The 18,336-nt window shown below is 39.4% G+C and overlaps 1 protein-coding gene across 5 annotated transcripts in view; it reads right to left on the reverse strand.

Annotated features, from left to right (window-relative positions):
• Positions 1–18,336, reverse strand: part of GLI3 (GLI family zinc finger 3) — a 215,260-nt gene that overhangs the window by 58,547 nt on the left and 138,377 nt on the right. For all 5 annotated transcript variants that reach the window (XM_017822702.1, XM_017822712.1, XM_017822727.1 and 2 more), the window contains 3 exons: positions 13,475–13,680; positions 8,365–8,511; positions 448–649 (listed from right to left, as the gene is read on the reverse strand). In XM_017822702.1, coding sequence (XP_017678191.1) covers positions 448–649; positions 8,365–8,511; positions 13,475–13,680 — 555 coding nt within the window. The remainder of the gene's footprint in view (positions 1–447; positions 650–8,364; positions 8,512–13,474; positions 13,681–18,336) is intronic.

Consider the following 18,336-nt stretch of genomic DNA (forward strand, 5'->3'; position numbering starts at 1 on the left):
TTCTAGTCAAACATTTTAATTGACCAGTACCACACATCTGGTCTTTACTCTCTGATGATTGTAATGCAGGAAAATTTCACTGTCCCTCATATCTATATCCAGAAGAACCCAAGTGACTTAAGTCACAAACCTACCCTAGAGTTTCTTCTCTGAAAACAGATTCCTGAGCAAACATACACACACTGTTACTGCTGGTGAGTTGGAATATTACCTGTATTGGACAAAAATAAGTCAAAAAGTCCCTTGTGGTTACCTCTCTGAGGAACACAAAAAATATTTTATAGTTTAAATTAAGCTCTGATTAATGTACCATTATAGAAACTGCAAAATGCACATATTCACAAAAAAACCCACAAGTTACTTCAAGATGTGAGTACATATTCACATTTGTGTGTGTATGATGCATAAATGAGAATATACAACATAGGCAGAAAATACTATTCTTACCTTATTGCACTTGCAGATAAGTGGCCATAAGAACCACTGGCTGATGAACTGCTACGAGAGTTATTGAGAATTGTGACCAAGGAATTTGGAGATGTCCGTATCATGGTCTGAAGGTCAAAGCTGTGATCAGATAGGGGGGATATGGACAACGTGCGCTTTCGGCTTGGTCTGGCTGACAACCTCGGACTTGGAAACCTGGTGCCTGTTATGTAAACACAAGCAATTATCCACCAGGGTACTTCATCGCATTTATTTGTTATCGCTGATGGGTAGAGGGAGACACCAACACACTGACAAGCCCACTCTCTTCACTTGTGATCTACTGGCTACGATTGAGGAAAATTAGGAAGAAAAATCTTTCTTCCCGTGGCTTACCTCAGGGGAGCTCTGTTTATTAATGTGCAAGCAAAATGATAAATTGCTAAACAAAAGGAAAAGACTTTTATGAGTTATCCCTCTCATTTCTGGTGATTTATGAATCTGATGGCTTCTTAGACATTCACATCATTAATTCAACCGTGAGCAATGAGACAGTGGTTCAGATCTGGGATACCAGCAAACCCAAACCCACAACGCTTTAATATATACAGGCAAACCTAAACATGTAAAATACAGTAGAGAAATGATGTGGCAACTTTTTCTTTTGTTGACCATAATTCTGCCAGGTTGATACTTAATGCAAAACTAAAAATCAAGACTAAAAAAAAAAAGCACTAAAAGGTCAGTTCTATTGGCAGAATTCAAATTGACATTCACAGCATTAGACTGAGAAACAGTAGGCTTTATTTGAATTTGTCCAAGATCCCTTGATATTCTTTTGTTGGTGTGTACAGGGCCCTATGACTGCTAAATTTCTTTAAAACGGGAGATTAGGCTTTCCAAAGTGGTAAAGAGAAGGCAACCATACAGATACCATTTACATAAATACATATTACATTTCTAAATTTTATGTCCTGCTCTGAAAATCTCTACCTCTTCTGGTCTATTTTACCATGTCATGCTGACTGTCTGCAGTCCTGAAGGAAGATATATCACCTTAAATTTATTTCCTTTATTTAATTATTTTCTATCTTGGTTGAGAGTGGGAAGGAGAGAATTAGCTTCCACACTTTATACTGAACAATTTCCTTTAACAGTACTGCCGCTTCTACCTTTTTAATCCCTTTAGTAAAGGACTGAATCCTAATGATCTTGACAGACAGGGTCATGCAGGTCTTGGGTTTGATGCCTCCTTTACAACTACTTCTCCTACAGTCCCTGACATTCTCTGTAACTTACTAATAATTCACAGTTGGCCACAAGCCTCCATTATAGGTCTGCCTTTCCTAATTCTTGTTCATGTCTTTGTGTCCAGGACCATTTTTTAGCAGGGTATTAAAGTTTATTTGTCTAACATTAATCAGGAAAAGAGCCCAACTCTAATTAAACTCATCTCAAGGTCAGAGTTGGATTAGAATCTGCTATTATGTTTTCCTCATACACCTGAGCACGTTTCCCTTCTTTCTGTGCGTGCTAGCCAAGATTTTAATATGGTATTAAAAACTGCCATTTTATTGCTTTTGTGAGTGTGTGATCAGATCTCCATCTATAGTCCTTCTCCTGATCTGTGCTTAGATTTGCCTCAACTAGACAACATCAGCACCAATTCTCTTTGGCCCAGGTAATATAGAGTTTTGTTCCTTCCTGCTGCGTCTCCAGAATAGGCCTTAGTCCATTCTGTTCCAATATTTCAATGAATATCCATGCTCTTAATTCATCATTTTAAATTTAGATATGGCCATCTATTTATTCATAAAAGCTACTACACATTATTTTATGCAATCTACTTTATCTCCTTTTTAGGAGCTTGCTATTGTACTGCGTCTGCTTGATATTTTAGTAGTGCTGTGCCTCATGTCTTTGAGAAGCAGAGATCTTTCATTTGTGCTAAAATAAGAAACAACAGTGATCAGCAGCTATAAGAAACTGCAACATATCTAATAAAGAAATACCATATACATGTCATGGTAAAACAAAAATAGTAATAATTTTTACTTATATCTTTCATCCACAACTCTCCTCTGCTGACTGTTCAGCCAGAATGAACTAAAACAGTGCCTCTGAAGTTAGTGTTTGTAATGTAATTTGCCCCAGATGAAAATACAATTCAAGTGCTTTTTAGGTTATCATGGTTTTACAAGGGGATAGCTAAGTGCAGGCATTATACTCCCTGCAGTGCCCTGCAGAGTCTCAAAAACTGCAACGACTTCACTCCTCCCCCTCCTTGCCCTTTCTGGGCTGAACCCATCCCTTGCCTAAGTCATGCTATGGCTCTTGCAGCCCTGCCCACTGCTCATTACACCTTCCCCTTGCCTGCTAGCTGCTGCCAGGGCGTCCCTGTGTCTGCTCTGGATGCACCAGATCTGCGGCCAGTGATGGAGAAAGACACTCCCAGCTGGGCTTCAGCCACATCACACAGTAGTCTCAAGCTTCCACTTTTCCTCCAGACATCACCTGTTTCAGGTCCCATCTAAATCTGGGAATTTGGCAGTCCCCTCCATCTACCTGGGAAAGGAACAAGCTCTTAAGGGCTAACAGTATCCTGCAGAAAGGGAATATTTCTGCTTCACAGCAGGAGTCAACAGCTGAGACCAAGTAAGAGCTCTACAGAGTCTGACCACTGGAGAGGGGGATTCACTTCAAGGGAAACCACGACTTTCAAAATAGAAAATACAATTAAATGGAATTACTGTTTTTTCAGATCTTTGTGGTTTAATTAGTTTTCACATGCTTAAAAAGTCTTAAGCATGAGCTGACCACTCATGATAGGACATTTGCTAAACCATTCATTTAGCATAACATCAGTTACGCTTTAGTTAGTATGCCACTATGAAAAGGAATACGTCACAATTTGTCAGTGCTTCTGAATACTAAACCAAACTGTCTAGCCTTGCCAAGCATTTATTTTAAAAACAAACACTTCGATATTTATTTAGCAATTTGAGACGTTCATCTGCTCACAACGTTCTCCCAGCAAAGTATTACATTCTCTACTTGATAATCCTTTAAAATCAAAAAATCCAGGAGCACTGATTCACTAAAAATCCATTTACCTCTGTGCAAGTGCTAATAAAAGACCATCAGCTTTGGCAAAGCATGCAAATGGAAGCTGACAGTGAAGATATGTTTAGAAATGTCACCTTTTTGGTGTAGACATTATAGAAATAAGAAGTCAGTAGTTGACAGTTGAGTGTGCCGACAAAAAATCCAGCAGGTGCCAGAAGAAAAGATCTTATTCTGAGGTGGAGATCAATTCTAAAATAACAGATATCTATCTCCATCATAAATTTCAAAAATGGAATATGCCATCCAGCAAATTTGCCCATGAATTTGATTTCTGAGTTGAAGTTTTTAGCATTGCTTAATCATTTATAAGGCAATCTTCAGACATGTATCATTTATTCCATCCCTTTAAATCAAACTTCATCAAACCTCTTTTATTACATCCCTTTAAATCAAACTTCTTTGAACATGTCTCAGGCACTAGTTTTTGTTGGAGGCTGTGAATATGGGAAGTCTCAGGGGTTTTTTTAAAGTTAAACCTTCTTTTCTTTCTTTTTCTTCTGGTTTCTGTTTACAAATGTGTAAAAAATTTGTTTTCACTTCATGAAAGTTTATCATAAATTTTGTCTTAGTTTTCAAAATGATACATCTGTCATCAGTATTAGAGGAAAAGGAATAGCTTTGATACTCTACCCTCATTCTCCAACTGTGCCTGAAAAACAGAAATCAAACCCAGACCAAAGCTCCTCACACTGGTTTAACTCTTTGGGCTGGTGTATTGAGTCCGGCTGAGCTGGACTTCATTTCCCCACAGCAGACCTCACAGTGCTGTGCTTTGCATTGGTAGCTAGGAAGTTGTTGATAACACACCAGTGTTTTGGCTGCTGCTGAGCAGTGCTGGCACAGCATCAGCACTGTCTCTCCAACATTCCGCCCCCCATCAGTAGGCTACAGGTGGGCAAGATCCTGTCAGGGGACACAACTAGGTCAGCTGACCCAAACTAACCAAAGGGACCTTCCATAGCATATGATGCCAGCTCATACATAAAGGCTAAGAACAGGAGGGGGCAGGGGAGCTTTCATTATTTACACTTCCAGAGCAACTGCTATGCGTGCTGAAGCCCTGCTTCCCGGGAAGTGGACAGACATTGCTTGCTGAAGGGAAGTAGAGAATAAATGGTTTTGTTTTGTCTTTCCTTGTGCATGCACAACCTTTTGCTTTTGCTTTAGTAAAGTGCCTCATCTTAAACTGCAAGGTTTTTTCCATCTTATTTTCCCTGTCTTGCCCAGCTGAGGAGTGATAGAACAGCTTGGTGGGAATCTGGTATCCAGCCAAGGTCAGCCCAACAGAGCTGGCGAAACTCTTTAGATCAATTGGGTTACTACCAGTGTCTCTCAAATGCCAACAGGGATAGGTCAATGCTGGATACTTTGAAAAGGAGAAACCTCCTATTCTGAGTGAGCATAGGCAAAAGTTAATCACAGTGAGGATATTAATACTCTCAGAGGGAATCTTGAAACGTCAGGTAACATGCTTGGCTTCCACTGAACACCATTTAAAAGATTAGAACATATTCTGCAAGTGAAAAATGCTGCTATCAAAACTGTACTGGCATACAGTATCTTTACAGCCACAACAAGCAATTTCAGTTCGCGCTTCTTGTAGTACTGTATCTTCTGCATCTACTCCCCTCCTAGTTGTTTTGATGTTATACTTAAAGGTAGCAAATCTCACTTTTTTAGAACAAGTAAGAAGATGCTCAGGGCCTCTGGCCACCAAAACTGCAGAAAAGCTTTATAGCAACAAAGAAAATTTTGGCCCACTTTTCATAGCATTCAGGACAGGATGAAGAAAATTACAATTGGCCTTACTCTTCCTCAATGTATTAGACAGTTCATGGACAGTGAAGTTCAGAGCTTCAAGAAATCTACTGCTCTTTAGGCAAGATTTAACTTCTGAATAACACTTCTTCCACTCTTATCCCCATTTTGAAATCAGTTTTCCAGCACCACAAAAGAGCAAAACAAAAGTCCCCAAACTACACAAACTGTATGTAACAGCTTTGGAATCCAGTGCACGCTGGTGTTGGAATTATTTGCACTACAGAAGGGGGCAGAGATTCCAAATTTCTGTGCAAGATGCTGTATAAACATACAATTAGGAGACAGACTTGCTTCACAAAAGAAGAACAATGTCTTGTTTGCATCTATTTGGTTGTTGTGCAGAATAAATGAGCAGCAGCCTTTCAGTCAGTTGAGTCAACTTGCTCAGAATTTGATAGCAGATAATGAGGGAAACTACTCATGTCTCTTCTGTTTCCTTTGACAAGCCTGGGCAAAGGCGAAAGAGTACTTTTAAGATCACCATACAAATCCTTAAGAAGAAAGATACAAACAAATGGGATTGCTTTGCATTGATCACTGCACTTTGTTATTAAATGCATACATGGGCATTCTTATTGTTTTTTTAAAAGTCTTAATATCAGCTTCCTGCTAATTGTTTTGTTCTTGTTTCTAATCTAAAAATCTGACAAAGAAGAAAGGAGTTTTCTTTAGCATGATGAATGATAGGACATTCTCATTCCTACTTAATGACAATTAATTTACTGTATACCCATGCAAGTTAAGATAGTTTTAATTAGTTTTTACAAAGGAAAAGGGTAAATGCATACTCTATTTAGATAAAAGCAGCTATTGCCTGACTAAACACATTCTCATCAAATATAGAAGGTGAGCTGTGTGACCTTACTAGGATTCACTCTTATTTTAATTTTCTATTTACTGTTTAAAAATAACCCATTTGCATAATAGTGCTACACATTTTTTGTCTTTAACTCTGAATTGAAAAGTTGCTGCTATAATGAATCTCCAATGTGTGATCTTAATTTTTAAAAACAAACACAAAACAAATTAAAGTGTGCATTTCAAATATATCATAGCTAAAGCTCGTGACCACAAATATCCTTATTAGAGATAGTGTTTAGGTACCTTTTATGAATGGGCTGAATTTATCAGCAAAGGTCAAAATACTTCCCCTCAAGTAAGAAGAGATAACATTCTTGGGATGCAAAAGCTGGAATTCTATGTAGATTACAGCATACCTAATCTCTACTAACACAGGAAGATCCTCGTGCAAATGCCATTATTTGTATGAGTACTGCAATGTCTTCTGTTTTTCTTGTTTTCTGGCATACATCCTGGTATTCACTTTTTCTAAAGGCTGAATAAACACATTCAATCAAATCCGCATCCAAGTATGTGGTTTGGTACTGCTACTTAGATGCATTCAGACACTCTCTCACAATAGGAACCAAAATCATTGAAAATATAAAATATCCCTGCTCGTTGCAAGGGGGATTGGACTAGATGACCTTCAAAGTTCCCTTCCAAGCCAAACTATTCTAGGATTCTATGATCCTTTTACACCAATGAAGTCATGCCCTGGATGACTGGACAAGCTGGGGACAAGCTGGGGATTTGTCCTTGTAACTGGAACACAGCAGCAAATTTACATTACCTGAACCACGCATAGCAGAGTTTCTATTCTGCAAGATATTATTAATATGCATCCAATGCTTTAGCAGCGTGCCTCATCTTTTCTATTCCTCTCAAAATCCAAATCAGGAAGTATCATATTCTTAAGCTTTCAAGTACTGAAGCCTTCACAGTAATTTCTGGTTTAAGTCCAGACTACTTGTGTGAGTTTGTGTTTCTGAAGTGGGCTCAAGGTATGTTATGTTACTGTAAATTCTTCATGCATGCTTCCAGGGCAGTGCGACTGACAACAGAAACTGAATTAAAAAAAATCCTTCACTATCAAAATAACAGAATGAAAATAGCTTTCCTGCCCAGTTTCATAACTATCTGTCTTGCCTGATTCTTTAAAAATTGTTGGTCGTTTAACTACTTCACACTCCAAAGCATATGTTCTGCAGGGCTAGCTATCTATACTCCCATGCATTCCAGAGGTGAACCTCCCAACTCCCACACTCCTTGAGATCAGCAACTATGGCATGCAGCCAACAGCAGGAAGAAGAAACTGCACGAAAACATAAAGTTTAAAAATCTGTGGGAAAACAAGGTGGTCCATCGCTACTGTATTGGTCTGTACTATCAAGAACCACCTTTTCTTGTCACCATCTTTTTATTTCCCTCATTGGAAGGAACAGAGTATATCCTGAAAAGTATGTAAGCATCTATGACTAGAGGGGAGTAGTCCGCATAATCCTTTCTGGTTGATAAAAAGCAGCAGTAGCAAACAATTTGGATCAGGGTCCTCTGTTTTCCTCCTTCAACAGAGAAACGGAAACAGATTAGAGGACTGAAAGATGCTAGGTGGGCAGAGAAAGGCTCTTAATATTATGGAAAACTAAGTAAGGATCTTTGAGAATTCAAACTGCTTTACCTTACAAGTGGTCTCAAAGTGTATTGGTCTATATGATACACAACTTGTAAGCACAGTGAGCACTCTTTAAAAAGGTGGGGGATATACTCTTCTAACTGAAAAACAGACGTAAACTTTCTGTTAGCAGAGAGCTCATCAGGGAAATACTCAGCCTAACTATGAAAGTGAGTTACTGATTGTGAATAGAAAAGGACATTTTCAAAAGCACTCAAGTCCTGCTGGAAATAAAATTTATAACCTGTTTGCAGGAGCAGTCCTGAGCCTCTCTCTACTTTCTCTCAAAGTTTACTTTTAGGCTTGACATAACCCTTGTACATTTGGCAATCAATTCTCTGGTCCTCCAGCCTCATGAGGAGGCTTATGTTGACTCCCACTTCTCTATCAGTGCTGAAGTCTTTTGGGTCAGACCACGAACAATCCATGTGGTTCCCTTTGTAGGACTGTCTAAATTTCTAGAAAATATCACTTACTATCCATGGCATGAAGATATTCCATATGAAGAGCACCGGCTCCTGCAGTGGCAGCTGAAGGAATGATGTCTGCATACGGGCTGCGCTGGCCTGCCAACAGAGCCATCTGATGATAATATTCAGCTGGACTGACGCCAGCATGTGGAGCTAAAAAAACCAACATAAAAGTACCATTAGTGATGTAAGATAAACAAGAAGGAAAGTTTTACCACATTGCTGGTTTCTCTGGCTATTAAAACAGCTTGTTTATTTTTTAATGTAATGCAATGTCTGCAGTATGCCACCCCAGTCAATATATTTCAACCAATCATACTGTAAAGACACCATTCAAAAAACAGCAAGGCAGAAAATATTAACGAGCTTGGTGATCTCATGTTTTTATATTTATTATTAAGTGACTCAAAAAGTGACAGGCTGACAGCAATGGAAACTAGTATGATTTATTTAGTTACGTAAAAAAGCAGGAAAACCTTCCTAGAGTTTTATTCCCATTTACCTCATCCCTGGCACAAAGGAATCTGTCTGTAAGGTGACAATGTGGCTGAACATCCATAAGCATTCAACTTTCTGGAGTCTTTACTTAGGGAACTAGAAGATTCTCAATCAGTGTCCCTTTGTGTCTATGCTAATGAGCAAACAGAGGTAAAGCATGTTTTCAGGACAAATAATAGTTGTCTATGAACAACATAGGAGGACAGATGAAGTCAATGAATACAGCCATTCCATCCTTCAAAGTTCATATATAAATATACTTGACACACAAGCCTGTTTGCAGAGCCGAAACCACAGCCTGGATAGGCTCTACATCCCATCAGTGAGGTTATGAGTGAGGCAGTCCTCTGATAATGACTTATATTAGCCATTCTCTCCTGTAAAAATAACATCCAAGCTTTCTGTTCCCCTGCAGTTTTCAAGCATGTCTTCAACTAATGGGCAACCCTGGACAAATACAAAAATGAACATAATTTTAATATAATCTCCTCTCAGCAGGCTTCAGATGCTACTGTAAGTAGAGGGTCATTTCAAGAGCTCATAAAATAAGCTGAGCTCCCTCTCCTTGATTCTGATTCTGACTTGCTATCCAGCCTGAACTGAACAGCCTTCCTCTCTGCTCTCTACTTGTCCCACTTGCAAAACAGTTTAAATTTCCTTACATTCTGGCCAGCAGAAAATGGTATGTAAGTTTGCCTAAAACACTTCAGTTTCCTTAGATTAATGGGTTACACCCCAACAGATTTTTTTAATATTCTTTCATACAATTTAATGAGATTTTTCTTTTATCTCAGCAATCTGAATCCTGAATGAAAATAAAATTTTAGGCTGAAATTCTTTTAATTACCTACTTAACCTGATTACTGTTATTTACACAGGATAATTTATATTTTCATTAGAGGATCAGATCCTACATGCAAGCCTTAAAAGCAAAGAATCAACATTTTTTCATTAAAAGGAGGTAAATGTGGCATTGGAGTTTGGAGAAAACTTTATTTAGAAACAGATTCCTGAAGTGTACAATCCATCTTTATTTTCACCAAATAAAATGAAAGAATGTGCTTTTGATGTTAAAATGTTAAATATTACCTATATCAGGAAAGGTTTGGAAATACAGAAGTACATCAGACAGGAATGGGAATGGCATAAAAATGAGCTGAGATAAATTAAGGGTTGTTGATATTTTTTCCAAATTACAAACTGATTTTACAATTAAATACAATCTTTCCACTTTCTGTGAAATAGCAAAGAAATTATTCAGGTCAAATTTTAAAAGATTAATAACTCACACTAAATCCCTGATTTTAAAGTTTTACAGTAGTAGGCAACCATGGTATCTTTCCAGACACACTCAAAATACTTCCTGAGCTTTCTGACATAAGTGTCTGGGTTAACTAACAATAACATTGGCTGCAAACTTTAAAATGAACTGCTGCAGAAAACATAGTAAGCACATAATTGCATTACTAAATGTTCCATATGCCAAGAAATGCTCTGGTGCTCTTTAAAGATCATTTCTTATTATCTTCCTCAAACATAAAAAATTAGCCTAGTAAATGATGTATTGCATGAAGGGTAAATGGGAAGGCCCGCATCCCTGAATTTTCTCTTGTTTATTCCTGGGTAGCTTCAGCCTTGTTCCTGCTTTTTTTTACAAGAGGAGACATTTGCTTCTGCACCACAGACACTGCTGAGCTTCATTTGAGCACTCTCCTCTACATACACTGATGACTTCTTCCGTACCCCTGCTCCAAATCCTCAGAGGAGTCCTCAGACACCCCTGGCCCACCAAATCTGCTGGGTCAGGTGAAGTGACAAGACAGAAAGACAGTCTACCATTACAGCTGCTGTGGCAGTTGTAAATTACAGCTGGCAAGACTTGTAATGAATGTGAAACTGCTCTTCGTTATGTTCCAGATTGTTTTGGCTCCTGGCCATCCCCAGATCTGTGAGTCTGAGCCCAATAGTACACTGACCTAATTATCTAACTGGCCTCAAGCAATTAGGGTAGCAAGAGAAATCTCACTGTGACTTTCAGAAGAGCAGTAACAACTTCCAAGTTTTCACAGTTCAAATGCTATAGAACTTAAGCCATGGTGTCCATTACATTATTAGTACATTATATGCAGGTACCCCTTTAAATCACGGAAGTTTTTTATTTGTACTCTAGCAGTGCTCAAGCCATGACTCTGACTATCTGATCCAAGCAACCCATATCTGACAAAAGTATTTCATTGTATACTTGATTGATCATACAACAAACTCTGGATTCCAGAGAACAAACTTGCAGCTTTTCAATAGCATGTAGTTTGACTGAGATATTTTCAATGCCTTAATCAAGTTACTTACTGTATTTTCGTTGGATGCTGCACAACACCTAGACTAGGTAACTGATCAAGCTGTGAGCCTACACTAAAAGTGTAGTAATATGTATTTGTTTAAAACTGGAAGAAAGACTCTTAAGCTAGTCAATTTTGCTTATCCTTATGACAGGCTAAGGTTGTGTATACAGTCAGTGATCAAGGTCAGGGGATGAGTGTTGAGACAAAGCATACTCAATTACCTGATTGTCTTGTGCCATCTGAAAGCCTGTCAGTATACCAGCTACCTACATGAGGCTGGCAGGTTTAAGACAGGCCTTAGAGGAGAAAACTGTCTTTCTAAGGTGGCAGCTGGAGTTAAGGCAGCTGAACTGTCACCAAACAGCCACATTGTACACCAACAAATTGTAGCACCACCATAGTTATGACGGAGCTCCAAATTCAGCTGCTAACATGCAAGTGTCCATACTGGGGGAACTGAATAGTTCTCTAAAGCTTCCTGCAGTACCTAGTACCAGTTCTCTAAAGGCTGCAGTACCTAGAACTCACTGGACTACAAGGGTAAAGCAGCACACTGAGATCATAGACAGATTTCTATACTCTAGACACCTACATTTAAGTGCCAGAATCTGGAACCAAATTCTACCCTGAGACATCTCTGGGAGATCTCTGCCTTTCTGGAGTGTCAGTTGGATTCCAGGTCAGATATCCCAGTGTATCTCAGAAAGCCCTATGTGCCTACCTCTCTGCTAGTGAATTCAGTGTGGTGTACCTGAGACCAAGAATGTACACAGTTTAATGCCATAATGTTCTGTGATGGGTGGTTTCCTTCACACCTTCCTTTGTGTATGCAGCTGGAGCATACCTTAAGCATAAATGAAATTCTGCAGGAATGTGACCCGAAGAGTACTGAAGGAAAGACAGCAAAGTGTTCTGTATGTTAGCTCCTGTGAAAAAGCTCAAATATACATCACAATAGTTTTCCCAAATTATGCCATTACATTATAGCTCAATCATGTTTATCCTATATCAAAAGCTCCAAAGCTTCCAAAGTCAAAACTTGCATTTCTGAGCATTCAAATTGTTCCTTTAAAATATTTTTTAAACATTTGGGCCAAAACAAAAAGGGCAGAATTAGCAAGAATTCATGCAACATCCAAAGTGCTGCTAGGAAAGCCCTATGTGCATGCCATATACCTTGACTGACAATAGGTCATTAAAATTTATTCTCATAAGAATATGTGCCCATAACTAATGGATTAACTGTAAAGGTATATATTCTGATAAGCGAGGATTAATTAGTTATCCGTTTGGATAGGGTGCACCGCTCATTTTTCAAATTCAGCTAAAGGCAGTTTAACTCTGTTTGGTAAGTTTCTGAATACACTGGGAAGATCTTTCCCATAGTTAAAGTAACAGTTTAATTACCTTCACTACATAGTTGTTCCTGAATATGTTATATTTTAGCTCTCTTCAGCAAATGCTAAAATTTTGAAATGTCAAACTGCTTACTCTATTATTGAAAAACTTACTACTAACAAGACAGTCCTTTTGCAACTCTGTTCATGGCTCACTTCAGCAAAATTCCCACTGAAATGAATAGGAAATGTGCCAGAATAATGACAAGAGTGATCACAGAAGTTCACTTCAACCCAAATAACCTGGAAAGTTATAGCCATGATCACACCAAGACCTAAAGCATCGATATTTCAAGTATACTGCCCACCATTTAGACTAAAAGGGACAGTCCTGATCATCAGCCATTTCTACATGAGCATCATTTCATTTTGCCATATTGTTGGCTAGGATAAACTGAAATAATTCTACATAACTTTAACAGAACTACTGACTAAGCATAATGAGCTTTGTGTGATTGAAAAATACTATTTTAATTAACAAGACTTTTGCACCTGAAGAACTCCATAGTTATACACTGATGTACACTCAAAAAGAATCTGGCTCAATTTAGTGCAGATACAGTGGATTTTTTGGAAGATCAGAATCACACCCCAGGTCAGCTCCACAAACAAAAGATATCACAAGACATACACCACCCTTCCAGCATAAATTTTAAATGAGGATAGGCTTATTTTTTTCCTTCTCCCTGAAGTTTCAACGTTTGTGAGATGTACAAATGAGCCATGATCGGCTGATGAAGTATTGAAACATTTATGACATAATGAATATGTCTGACAAATCTGCTGAAGCTGCTTTGAACAAGGGGGAAAAATGTTGACAAGATTAATATAACTTAAGTTGCTACAATGACAGAAAACAGGAAGCCTATCTTAACCCACCGTCTGTTGGGCTGAGTCCACGGGCTGCTGAGATCATGGAGAGGGACGGGCTGCTGTGCAGGGACCTGATGTAGTCCATGTAGGGGTTAATGTATGGGTGAGGTGTGCTGAAGGGAGATTCTGATGCTGCAGCAGGATTTCGGTGTGGGGAAATTCTAAGGAATGGAAGTTCTGAGTATGTTGGGCTACTAGATAAGGCAGAAGGCCTGGAAGAAAAAAGGAAGAAAAATAAACAAAAACCAGTCAGGTTATGTATGCAATAAAGAAAAATATTGTAAAGGCAACACAACATTCATTTCTTGAAGAATAATGACTAAGTTGCACATGTACTGAAGTCAACTGGCTGGAAAGAAAAAGGATAGGAAATTAATTCTTCTCTGTACCAATTATTACCAACATTTCTCTGACCAATTTTAACATGATTTTATATTTGGTTTAAGCTTTACACCCCTCAATACCTTTTCTCCAAGGAGTTTAAGAGAAAATCACTTTAATTAGTATGAAATATGCACCCTGTATACTACGTAGTAATTCTTACTGAAATATGGAAGACATACTGAATCATTTACATCTTCAAAACCATGTGGCTATTGAAAAAGGAGCTTTGAGAGCCACACTGCATCCACTCCTTTCATTTGCCAGCTTACTTTTCCAGAAAGTCCAAGATGCATGTTTATATAGAAATAATCCCAGAAAACCCAAGTTTTGTAAACCACTAAGACTGTATGCTCCTTTGGACCATTTTTTTTTTTGCTGTCCCTTCCCATTAGAAATACACAAAACTTGGTGGCAAAGGAAGAAAGACTGCCACATATGTTTGTTTTTAGCATGGCGCCAGAGACCAATGCCTTTTAAAAAGACCCCATTATTAACTACCTCATTTTTGTGAAGGGAGAGCTGTGGTGCCCTCTCATGCTATGTGTGTGAAGCTGTGATGAACCAAGGCTGAAAGCTGAGTTCACAGCTGACAAAAGATAAATAACCTGCCGCAACCCTCCCCATCAACCCACCCTGTCGATATGACAGCGTCTGGGATCTGCGTGGAGACCTTTCTCTAACAGCATCCCATCACCAAATGCACTGGAAAAAGTCCAGTTTTCATCAGAAGGGGGTTGGAGTGCCTGCCCTTGCCAACCTGCTCTTTGGCAAAAGACAATGATTAAGCCTGTCATGCATTTGCTGTAGTCCAACTGGTTGACCCGAACTAAATGCCTTTTTGTCCCTGTTTTTCCAATTAATTTAGCATATATACAGCACAGACACAGGCAGCAGCTGTGAGAGCAGTGAGGGCAGGCTGTTCCTTTGATGCTGTTGGCTTACAAGGAGTAATCAAACAAGAAATGTATTTTTTTCCTTTACCATACACATAACATGATCAATGGAGGTAGTTGTCATCACCTAAAAGGCCAACAGAACATAATCTTATGTAGGAGCCAATTCTACCCTGCCATCAGCTCAGAAATGCTAGCAATATGAGTGGGGCAGTGATCAAAGTCATGAATTCCTAACATGATGCCAGCTTCCCTGCTACTAAATCCATGAGAGCTCATAAAACCTGAAGAATGAAGATTTCTCCTGATGTGTTTTTCTCTTCCTTTTCCCTTCCCTATTTGACTTTTTTGCTTCTTGCCTTCCTACAGCTTTCTACAAGGTAAGCCTGTTTAGCCTTCCCATATGAAATTACCTCCTAGCTCCAAAGTTTGTTAGAGAGCTGCATTCTTTCTGTGCAGCAGGTACCAGCTGTGCGATCACTCCTTTGGCACCCAAGCAAGTGACCCAGATGAAGCCTAACCCCTCACTAGTACACCTTCACCATATTTAAAATGCACCGAGAACCTGAAACCAAAAGGCATTTTCCACCATCGTGCAAAACAGACATCTTTTTTCAGAGTACTTTTTCTCTGCATGGTTTTAAAGTAACTTTGTTTTACAGTGGAAGCGCATCTTTAATCTTGCTACTGTGAAACCGCACCAGCCATGGAGCATTTGCTGTCTCACGGTTCCCTATGATGCCAAATGTGGTAGGCAGGAGCTTTAAAACTCATGGCGATGTAGGAAGCAAAAATACTACAGCTGAATATCACATTACAGAGTGAGTTTCCCATCCTGGCAGTGAGGAAAATACAGTAGTATAGCAAATTTAATACAAGATTAACAAAGAAACTAAGTTTGGATGTCATTTTACAAGTCTAATTTTTCTTTAATGTGATCTCAACTCAGAGTTAGGAACACAAAAACCATGCAGGCAGGCAGAAGCCCTGGCCTCATCTGGTGCATATTGAACAGAAAACTGTTCAAATGCTTATGCAAGAAGGCTGAAAGTCTGTATCAACCTCAGTGATTCACTCTCCAGCTGGCCAACAGCCAAATGCTGCTGCAGGAGCAAGATTAAGAGCCAGGCTGTCAGCTTCTCTCTCTGTATCCAACAGGAGCCATTCAAGGACACCAGGACTCAACCGCTTCTCCTTCTCCCCAGCCCTGCCTCTTTCTCTGTCTGCTCCTCTGAGCTCCTCAGTTTTCCAAGGATGCTAGGGAAAGGACACTGACCTGGGTAACTTCAATCAACAGCAGACATATAAACAGTACTATCTGAGGCAAAAATAGTCATCAGATTCCACACAGAATTCCCAGCTCTGGACTCTGATATGTCTCAATTTCTCTCCAGCATCTGATTTTAACATGCTTCTAACTTCTCTGTTCACTTTCAGACTAGACTTTTCTCGATCCTCTGTTTCCAGAGCCTCCTTTCCCCACAGACCCCTTTTCTCTCATGCCTTCATCTGTTCTCAGTCCCACAGTTTGAGTCATCCTGATTTATTCCAATAAACATCACATATTCTTCCTTTCCTTTCCCTCTGTGATTAAACTTCACTATGAACATCTTTCACAAGTATTAACTCCCTCCTTCAAACTAAAATGTGACTTTTAGAAAGGGTGCAGCCAAATACCCTTACTGTTGCTTTGCAACTTCATTGTGTAGCACTAAAGAATGACTTTTGTTCTGTAAACAGCAAACAGTACAGCCCAGAAGTGGCTCTGCAGACACTCATTCAGTGACAAGCAAATCAAATCTTCAGATTTGGCTGGCAGTCTATCCCCTAATAGTTTTTATTTCACATGTATAGAACAACAGAATCGTTTGGGTTGGAAGGTACCTTTACAGGTCATCTAGTCCAACTCTGCTGCCATGAGCAGGGTAAAAAGCTGGGGACTCTCCTTCAAACTCAGGACTCTTTAGCCAAACGTCCTACGATCTAGTTGTGTGTCCTGGCAAATGGTGGTGTGCCTTGGGTCTGACGCTACTTCATGGGATGCAATGATGCTTCAACATAAGAAGAGGCAAGGAGATTTTCAGTGATACTGCTTGAAAATTTCTGCCTCACCTGTAAAGCCTGAGAGGGAAAACTTGCTCTGCATCCTCTCCTGTGCAGGGGTTTTCCTGTTAAATGACATACTCACAAAACATTAGGGAGGGAGCGAAGCAGATGCATGCTGTTTTCTGAATTGGGTCCCCTGTGTCTATTCCTGGAGATCCTCCAAACTCAACTCAAATTTAATACAAAGCCTATCATACTTTCAATACATACTTGAAGTTGGAGATCTCCAGGTTTGTGTGTAAAAGAGATCCTATGGCTGTGTTTCATCACTAATTTTTATCCTGTTACATTAGGATGATTTTATTATTTTCTCAGTAGCCTTGATTATATCTACAACCCTGACATAAATAAGAAGGAACAGAGAACAGGGCTGACTGTGAAGGAGTCTCCTCCTTTCTGTCCAGAAGGCCTTCCTGCTCGCTGCTAAAGAGGCAAAATATCCTGTGTGCCACACAGCTTCCATATCTAACACAAGACTTCCCACTCCCCACTTATATCCAGCCTGCCAGCTTCTTCCTGTCCCGACTCCGATGCTCTGGGAAATCTCAACTACTCAGCAGGCGAATGGCTCACACGTGCTGAGGCAGTGAGATCAGTGTAAGGGCAAACAGGTGTATTTTTTTCCTATTAGTCATGACACTTCTTTTTTGATGAATGTTACAGAGGTGTCTGGACAATATTAAAAATTTACATGGTCACATCAGTTCAGAAGCTGTGAGCAGAGTATGGTAAATCACAAAGCATGTGAAGCCAGTGTTTTTTTTAAATGTTTTTTTTCTGACCACTGCTGAACCACAGGTGAGCTATATGTAAGATTTCAGTTATTGGTCATGAAAATGGTGTGTCATTTTGTTTTGTTGCTTACAGCTGCAACAGATGAAATCTGCACAAGAAGACTGCCTAGCAGCCGGCTTGGATTTTAACCACCACAAAAAGCTAACCAAGTACAATTTCCTTTTCAGCCCATACAGTCCTTTTATAACTGGGAAAGAAAGATCATGGGAACCTGAGAGATGATGCAGCAAGCATGAACAAGCTATATGTATTTCAAAATGATCTGCATGCACAGATCTTTATCTAGTATTATCCTGAAAGGGTCACACATTCTTTCCATAAGCAGAGAGAACTGGGATAGGGGGGCTCCTACCACATACTTTAGGCTGTTTTTTTACTTAAGTGTTAGCCAGTTTTACAATGAAGAAGATCAGATTGTCTGAACTCAAATCCTATCCCTTTCTTTGTTACTAATGGAGCTCAACTTGTGCGGGTGAAATACTGCTGTCTGGCTATGACTAGAGGTGAAAGTCCCCAGGTAGGTAAGCCAACACAGTGCTTGTTGACTACAAGGCCTTTCAACCACCCTCTCAGTGCCATACTGACAAGATTCAGGAACACTTTTTCCAGTCATACAGTTATTCATATAGACCTAGTGAAGAGCCAGGTAGAGGATAAGCCCAAAGTCCATGATACTATCTTACATGGATT

Source organism: Lepidothrix coronata, unplaced genomic scaffold (genome assembly GCF_001604755.1).
Source record: "Lepidothrix coronata isolate B3197 unplaced genomic scaffold, Lepidothrix_coronata-1.0 Scaffold3, whole genome shotgun sequence".
In the NCBI taxonomy this organism is placed as follows: domain Eukaryota; kingdom Metazoa; phylum Chordata; class Aves; order Passeriformes; family Pipridae; genus Lepidothrix; species Lepidothrix coronata.